We start from the raw sequence: 8,579 nt of genomic DNA, 5'->3' as shown, positions 1-8,579 counted from the left end.
GAGGGTAAACAGGAAGTTAACACCTGATCACACCTTTTATAGAACACTTTAGTTAACAAACTGTCTTCCCAAATTAACTCACGTAATCTTCATAGCAATTCTAAATAGCAAATGGTATTCTAATTAGTCCTACTGTCTCTGAAATGGGGAAACAGACAAGGCGGTTACAGGCAGAGCCAGACCAAAATTTAAGATAATCTGCTTCAAGCACAATGCTTTGCCCACCGCAATGCAGCTGTTATGCGTAGCTGCTGGAATAAACAACTTCACACTCTCGGATTCGGTCCTGCAGTCCGAGATAGAGCTTGCGAGCTGGTGGACGAAATCGGGCACACCCCTCCCCATCTGCGCTTGCGCACGGGAGGAACACGCTATCCGGAAAGACGCCGGGGACTCGGGCGTGCGCAGACGCAGAGCTACCTCAAGGCGGAACTGGGGCGTCCCGGGATTCCGCAACCTAAACACCCGGTGTTAAAAGAAGGTGGCAGCCGTGGAGCGGCGCGCATGCGCGGCAGCTGCTGAAGGGTTTAGAGGCGGACCCGGGTGGCCAGCTGGGCTCGGAGCGGAGCAGGGTCAGGATGGACGAGGACGTGCTGACCACTCTAAAGATTCTCATCATCGGCGAGAGTGGGGTGGGCAAGTCCAGGTGAGGCGGGGCTCTCTCTGCCTTGGTGGCCGCTGTCTCCTGGGCCGTGACGGGAACAGAAAACGGCGGCGGTCGGGCCCGGGCCGCCTTCTCTGGCGCCCTGATCGGCCTCTCGGCCGCGCGCTCTGGCGGCTCCTGCACCCCATGCCCCACCCGGGCCTGCCTGGTTTGCGGCCTCCGCCAGGCTCAAGTTCGCTTTGCCTCCTGTGGCACCGAGGGGGGCGGGGGTAGAAACAAAAACCAATTCCGAGGGCCGCCACTCGGCCGGCGCTTGCTGCGGCGGAGCTCAGGGCGTGGCGGGCGGCTTCGGGCCCGAGTCTGGCCGAGTCTGAGCCCCTCGGGCTTCAGGCCACCTGTCACCCTGGGAGTTGTAACTTTATCACTCTGGTATGTCTGTGGGGCTCTCTCTACGTAATGTTCTGGACAGGAAGTTTCGGGACGCCTTAGGTCATATGCCTGGCCTATGTTGGCGTAGCTTTTTGCCACTTCTTTTACTTACTTATTTGCATTAGTCGGCTGTGAAAGAATTCCTTGGCTTGTGACCGCTTCACAAATTCACTTTAGTGTAAGACGTGTGTAAGCTGTGGATCACCTTTGAAAATAAGTGTGATTGTTATTTTGCTAAATTGTATGTCAGTAAAAGGACAGCACGGTATTGTGCCTTTTCATTTTTTACTCTTTCTTTGGGCAAAATGATACGTACAAATAGTGAAGTATAAGGTAAGACGTGAATCTACGTGGATGTGGCTAGAGGGTTGTGATTTCATTCTGGTCTGGGAACAAAGTTCTGCAGGTGAAGTCATTCTTGCCACGTGATTATGATTAGGTTATATTCCAGGCGGTCTCGATCTTTTCACAACATTGAAACTCCTAGAGGCTGTAAGCAATTTCATATTTTAGCTATATCTTCTGATACTCGCATCTGTCAAATAACTTTAAAATCATAAAGTCTTTTTTAGATACTTAAGGATATGAAAGTTTATTATGTAATATATTGAAGTGTTATGTATTTTTAAATACCTTGTCATAGTTTTTCTGTCATTTAACGCCCTGTGTATTTTCGAGTGAGGGATTTTTTTTCCACGTACCAAGAAATAATTTCATGAAGCACTGTGATTAGCAAAAAGGTATGGTTTGTGTGTGTCTGCCCCTTAAGGAGCTGAATAAAATCATTTTCGTGTTCATCATCTGTTATTGCACATATGTTTTTTAGGATTGAAAAGTTAATATAGTAAACATTGTCCAAAGGACAATGGAAATGCCATTCCAAAGGCATGGAATTCCTATTAATATATTCCTATATTCTTTTCTGCTTTTTTCCTTGAGATATGGTCCTCATTTAAGTTCGGGCATGAAGTCAAGAATGGTTGTCATTTCATGTGGTTCAACCCAATAAAATGGTTGGGTAGCATTTTATCTAAATGTATGGCTGACGAATTCAGGTGTGTTAAAATTTTCTGTAAGGTTAACTGGAGGTACAGTTAACTGAAGCACATAAACAAGGGTCCTCTTTTAGAGTCAGGTCTGTTAAGTGGATTTATTTGGTGTCCCTAGGTTGCAACACTCAAACAAAATTATTGGGCCCTGTCTGCTATAAACTTTTCCCTCAGTTTGTAGTGGTTAATTATCAGTTGCTCACTGCAAAATTTTAACACTTTACCCCTTTCAAAAAAGAATTGCATTTAGGGAGAAAGTTGTATTTTCTAGATGGATATACATTATTGGCCTATGTGATACGACAGCCTTGAACACGTATCTTTGTAGACAGTGTGAGAACGAATGACTCACTCATTATGCCTTTTAGGGGATATTAGTTCAGAGACATTTGTCGTGATTGTGATCTTAAAGGGTTATTCTACAAGTAGTCTGTATTTCTTTACAGAGCTACAGCTAGTGAAAGTGAGATAGCACTTGTGTTGGTGAGGAATTATTGCACAACAAAAGGATAGTTTAACTAATCCAAATCAATGGATTACTTTCCGGTTTATTTCAAAAGTGTCGGACTGTAAAGGGTATGTGGTAGTAGTGAAGAAATCAGGATTGTGAAACTTGTGTGACCTGGTATGTGATGCATAAGCACTCTAGGCCTTCATTTGAAAAGTGAGGGGTTTGAAACTGAAGCTTTTCAGATGCTATCTAATGATAAATGTATAAGATTTTTTGCTTCTGTGGTTAGACTTGGTGCAGTAAAGATGTAGCAAAGTGTATCAAGAACTGGATAAAATTATAGAGATCATCTGTTATCTAAATTGCTATTCCTGGGACACCCCTTCTCTTTCCTCCCTGATTAGTGTCTTTTATTTGCAAATAAATGCAGATTAGTTATAATCACACTATTTATCATAAATCTGGTCTTATTTAAATGGTGTGGTGGGAGTTACTCCTTCCATCTATAGCTCTGCATGGAAAGTATTTTTCTCCTTTAACTTTGAAAATAGGAAGGCATAAATATACAGTACTATAAGAATGGTGATTCCTAATCATTTTGGGGCGTGGATGCCTGTCAAAGTCTAATTTAGAAATGAACTCTGCCTAGAAAAATGCATGTATAGAATTTAGAATGCATTTTGGGCTACCCATGTACCCCTGGGTAAGATTTGATTTATACTCAGAACCTGTGTTAAAATTTGTTAACACCCTATAGATTTGCACCCTATAGATTTCTTGCCTTTCCTGACAAAGTACATAATGGCATGCATTTTGGTAAGGATTAGCGGTTATAGAAGAAAAACCTGTGGCTCAGTGTCTGGCACATTGTCATATGTTCAATATATAGTCACCAATACTACTGTTACCACTTGTATTATTATTATGGCATTGTTATTACTACTACTCTGCAAGGTTATGCTAACCTATGTTTTTGTAATAATATTGTCTGTGGTGACCAAGTATAGATAATGTCTTTTCTATTCTTAAATGGTAGGTACTGAGTATGTTGGGAGAGAAGAAAATTTTTATGAGTAGTCTTTAAGAACCTTATTAGTGCTGTCCCCTAACTTATGTTGGGCGTAAGTAAATAAAAGTCATGATTTTATTTACTGATTGATTGAGTGATTGATTGTGATAGAGTCTCTCTCTGTTGCCCAGGATAGAGTGCCGTAGCATCAGCCTAGCTCACTGTACCTCAAACTCCTGAGGTCAAGAAATCCTACTGCCTTAACCTCCTGTGTAGCTAGGACTATAGGCACCTGCTACAATGCCTGGCTCATTTTTCTATTTTTTTACTATAGATGGGGTCTCCCTCTTGCTCAGGCTGGTCTTAAATTCCTGAGCTCCAGAGATCTTCCTGCCTCAGCCTCCTGGAGTGCTAGGATTAAAGGCGAGAGCCACTGCACCCGGCCTGTAGTAATGATGTTAAATAGAAAAATCTAAAGTCTGACTCTTCCATTTTACGTTGCTTCTGTGGTGCTGGTTTTATGGTAAACACAAGAAAACAAAATCAAGAAAGTGAGAGTTAAACTATCAAATATAGTTAATGACATTGCAGACTACCAGAAGGCCATTATATCTAGCAGTAATAATCACAAACTAGTAATATTTATAATTTTTTTTGTAATTTAGGTATCTGATAGCTATTACTTCAGTTTTATTAATGCAAACAGGTCAGTAGAACAGTCTTCTACATCAGGAGTTAACATGAGGGAAGATTAATTTTAAAATAGAGGGCTTTAATAAAAACTTAGATTTTATTTTTGGACATCTTTTAATTGACACTTCTCCCTCATATTGAATAAAAAAATTCTGAGAGATGTAAACTCTTAGAGTACTCGTCTCATCTGGGGTCTTTTGCTTCCCTCCCTTTCTTTCTAGTTTCTTTCCCATGTCCTAGGTTTAGCCACAACCATGGCAGTTGTCATCTCTTGATTTCCTCTCATTTTTTGCTGGAATTCACTTTCCAAACATAGAGCAGTTCTTGTCTATCCTTTGTTTAAAAGCCTTCTCTAGTTCTCAGTTGCCTGCTTGGGGCTTTGTGTGTCCCACCTGGCATTTGACAGAGTATTCCTCCTCCGGTCGTCCTGTGGTCTGTCTTCTTTGTAACATATCTTTTCTTCCCATCTAGGTAGTAGTCATACTACTTGTGACAGAATGCTAGGTTTTTCTACCTTTCTATTTTTTACTTGAATTCAGATTTTTTAAAAAAAGTCAGTTTGTTACATTCCAAGAGACTCTTATTTCCCCCCCTTTCATCTATATCAGTTAAGGCATTACATGTTCCTGTGTTCTGAAAAGGCCATAACAGTACAGTTTAAAAAACCCCAAGAACAAAATAAAACTACCTTTTTTGTACTTGGAGTGGTCAGCGGGATGTGGAGAATATATTTGCTAGTAAACTACTTTGCTTTTAGTTTTCTAATTGCCTTTTCAGTAATTTAATTCCTCTGTAGATACCTGCTCTGAGGCAGTATTCCTGGGAGTAGACCTACACCAGCTATTCTTATCTGCATCTAATAGCTTGGGACAAAAATAACAATCGTGCATACATTTATCATATAAAAAAAAAAGGCAAATTCCTGACTTGTTTTTTTTAACATCTCTTCTAGCCTGCTCTTGAGGTTCACAGATGATACTTTTGATCCAGAACTTGCAGCAACAATAGGTAAGTTTAAAAATTCAGTAAAATGCTGAGTATTTTCTTACCTTTGGGTTGTTTTATCTAAGTCCTCCTACCCTCTACTTACCACTTTACTGCTTCCATGTCTGTTGAAATCTTTTTTTTTTCTGTTAAAGTCAACCAAATTTAGCAGTGGAGAGTTGTATAGAATGTTAAGTTCCTCTTTTTTTTTTTTTTTTGAGACAGAGTCTCACGTCGTCACCCTTGGTAGAGTGCCATGGCATCTTGGCTCACAGCAACCTCAAACTCTTGGGTTCAAGTGATCCTCTTGCCTCAGCTGCCCAAGTAGCTGGGACTACAGGTGCCTACCACAACACCCGGCTATTTTTTAGAGACGAGGTCTCACCCTGGCTCAGGCTGGTCTCGAACCTGTGAGTTCAGGCAATCCACCTGTCTCGGCCTTGGCCTCCCAAGTGCTGGGATTACAGGCGTGAGCCACCGTGCCCAGCCTGAATGTTAAGTTCTAATAATCCACCACCATCCAACTGGTTTAAAATTTGTCCCTTATTTGTCCTTTAGGACTTCGAGGTCTTTGAATTTCTGAAGCCTTTCTAGATTTTACCAAGCAAAAATAACTTCCTTATTTGTTGTCTTCTGCCACTTAAAACCACAGATTCTTTTTTGTGCTGTGGATTGTCTTTTGTTTTGCAGGATACAGCAGTTATTTGAGTGTTTATTGTGTCCTAGGCACTGTCTGAAGACATGGGGATTATAAGGATGAATAATACAAACTTGGTCTTTATCACCATGGACCTAATGTTAATGTAGAATGTGTTAATTTTGTATTTTCAGCATTTACTAAAGTATTTGGCATGTGTTTTGAACTAAACACATTTATTGATATTAGTTATTAAGAATTGTTAGGAGTAGTGATATCCAAGTGCCTTTTAAAAATAAAATTTAGATTTCTTGAAAATGGTTTGTGGCACTAACTTGTTAGAATATATGAGAAGATAGAGGCCAATATTTTAGGATCACATATGTAGAGAGTAGACCACAGTGTAAAGGTATGAAGAGACAGTTTGGAGTAGTTGAAAGTTCCCTGAGCTAAGTCAGAGCTGAATAGGAGTCTTGGCTCTGCCTTGACGTAGATGTGATCTTGAGCAAGTTATTGAACTTCTTTGTGTTCATCTGTATATTGGGAAGTTTTGGGGGAGACTTTTTTTGTTCCTAAGCTCTAAGGTTTCATGATCTGATGAGAAAATAGTAAATATTTTCTCATTTTCTTTATAACTCTTCATATGCATGCATACAGTATGGTATGCAGTATTCTTTTTCCTTTTTTCTTTCTTTTTTCTTTTTAAAGAGATGGGTCTTGTTCTGTCCAAGGCTGGAGTGCAGTGAAGTAGCAAAGCTCACTGCAGCCTTAAACTCCTGGGTTCAAGCAATTCTCCCAAGTAGCTGGGACTACAGGCACATGTCCAGCTAATTTTTTTGTAGAGACAGGGTCTTGCCATGTTCCCCCTGCTTTATTGTTAGGGAACATAATTTCTCTTAACTGCTTTTGTATTGTTGTGATATAATTCCAGACTTAGAGATAAAGTTTTAAAACTAGCACAAAGAATTATTGTGTATCCTAAAAACTCCCCAAATATTGATAATCATATTTTCTTTATAACTCTTCATATGCATGCATACAGTATGGTATGCAGTATTCTTTTTCCTTCTTTCTTTCTTTTTTCTTTTTAAAGAGATGGGTCTTGTTCTGTCCAAGGCTGGAGTGCAGTGATGTAGCAAAGCTCACTGCAGCCTTAATCCTGAGTTCAAGCAATTCTCCCACGTAGCTGGGACTACAGGCACTTGTCCAGCTAAGTGTTTTGTAGAGACAGGGTCTTGCCATGTTCCCCCTGCTTGAAGTCCTGGCCTCAAGGCAATCCTCCCACTTTGGCCTCCCAAAGTGTTGGGATTCTAGGCATGAGCCACCATGCCCAGCCTGTATGCTTTTCTTGAAGGAATTATTTGAATTAATGTGTGTTTCCTAAATGACATGGATACAGTCCTGTCTACAGTCCTATTTATCAGTTTTCCCATTAGTTCCTGTGTAGCAGAAGGAAAAGTTGTTCTGGCCCAGGATGTAGTCCAAGATCACCCATTGAATTTATTTGTCATTTCTCTTGCCTTTAATCAGAACTTGTCTTTAGTCTGTGTCTTCCCACAGCCTTGGCAGTTTTGAGAAGTGCAGTCTAGTTATTTTGTAGAATGTCCTCACTTTGTGTTTGTTCATTGTTTCCTCACAGCTAGATTCTGGTTGTTGGAGCAATATGTCAGGAGGCATATGATGTGTATTTGTTTCATTACTGGTGATGGGACTTCAGTTACTTAGGGTGGTATCAGGCAGATTTCTCCCTATAAAATTACCTTTCCCTTTGTAACTAATACGTTTATTGTGAAGAGATACTTTTGAGACTATATAGGTATCCTCTTTCTAATGTCAAGCATTCATTGACAATTCTAGTTTGCAATAAATAATGACAGCATGTGATCCTGTCATTCAAACTGGGTAGTTGTCAAATGGTGACTTTTCAGATGCCCCCGTCTGCATTTCTTATTTGGAATTCTGTAAGGAAGAGCTCTTTCTATCACAGTGCCTCTATATTTTTAGTAAATTGTATCAGATATCATTTGGCTTTTGCATGATATGGACATTTACAGTTTTATTCTTTTGTGTGTCATAGAAAGGGAATCATTTACTTTTATATGTGTCAAAGGAAAGGAAATCATTTTAAACACTAATAATTAAAACTCCGCTTTTTGGTTTTACTGTATTATTTACCTTTAAAAAATTACTTAGTGGTAAAACTTCATTTTGCTCAGAACATACCTGAGTGTGTATGAACGTGTTGAGGAGGAGAGGAGTAGTTACTTGCAGGAAAATAAACTTACCTAAAAGTAAAACTTTACTGAAGGAATGAGTATATATGTGAAACGTGAAACTATCTGCATGTCAAAACCAAATGAAGCTGGGGGCTTGCAGAGTGACAGATCATGGGTTGTCTTTATTACTAAAAAAGAAATAGTAAAATTAAAGCATGCTGATGGTATTATATATAATTTGTTCCCCAAATTCCCTGTGTAAGACACAAATTTGAGGTGGCACCTGTGGCTCAGTGGGTAGGGCGCCAGCCCCAAATGCTGAGGGTGGCGGGTTCAAACCCGACCCCGGCCAAACTGCAACAAAAAAGTAGCTGGGCGTCGTGGCAGGTGCCTGCAATTCCAGCTACTCGGGAGGCTGAGGCAAGAAATCGCCTAAGCCCAGGAGTTGGAGGTTGCTGTGAGCTGTGTGACTCCACGGCACTCTACTGAGGGCGATAAAGTAAGACT

The 8,579-nt window shown here is 40.4% G+C and overlaps 1 protein-coding gene across 1 annotated transcript in view; it reads left to right on the top strand.

The window, feature by feature from the left end:
• The first annotated feature begins 319 nt into the window (after positions 1-319).
• Positions 320-8,579, top strand: part of RAB18 (RAB18, member RAS oncogene family) — a 35,943-nt gene continuing 27,683 nt past the window's right edge. Inside the window, exons 1-2 of the mRNA XM_003786734.3 lie at positions 320-646; positions 5,188-5,243. Coding sequence (XP_003786782.1) covers positions 579-646; positions 5,188-5,243 — 124 coding nt within the window. The 5' untranslated portion in view covers positions 320-578. The remainder of the gene's footprint in view (positions 647-5,187; positions 5,244-8,579) is intronic.

This window comes from Otolemur garnettii, unplaced genomic scaffold, assembly GCF_000181295.1.
Source record: "Otolemur garnettii isolate 467f Iridium unplaced genomic scaffold, OtoGar3 scaffold00019, whole genome shotgun sequence".
Taxonomy (NCBI): domain Eukaryota; kingdom Metazoa; phylum Chordata; class Mammalia; order Primates; family Galagidae; genus Otolemur; species Otolemur garnettii.
Note: the sequence above shows the minus strand (reverse complement) of the source record. Positions and strands in the feature narration are given on the sequence as shown.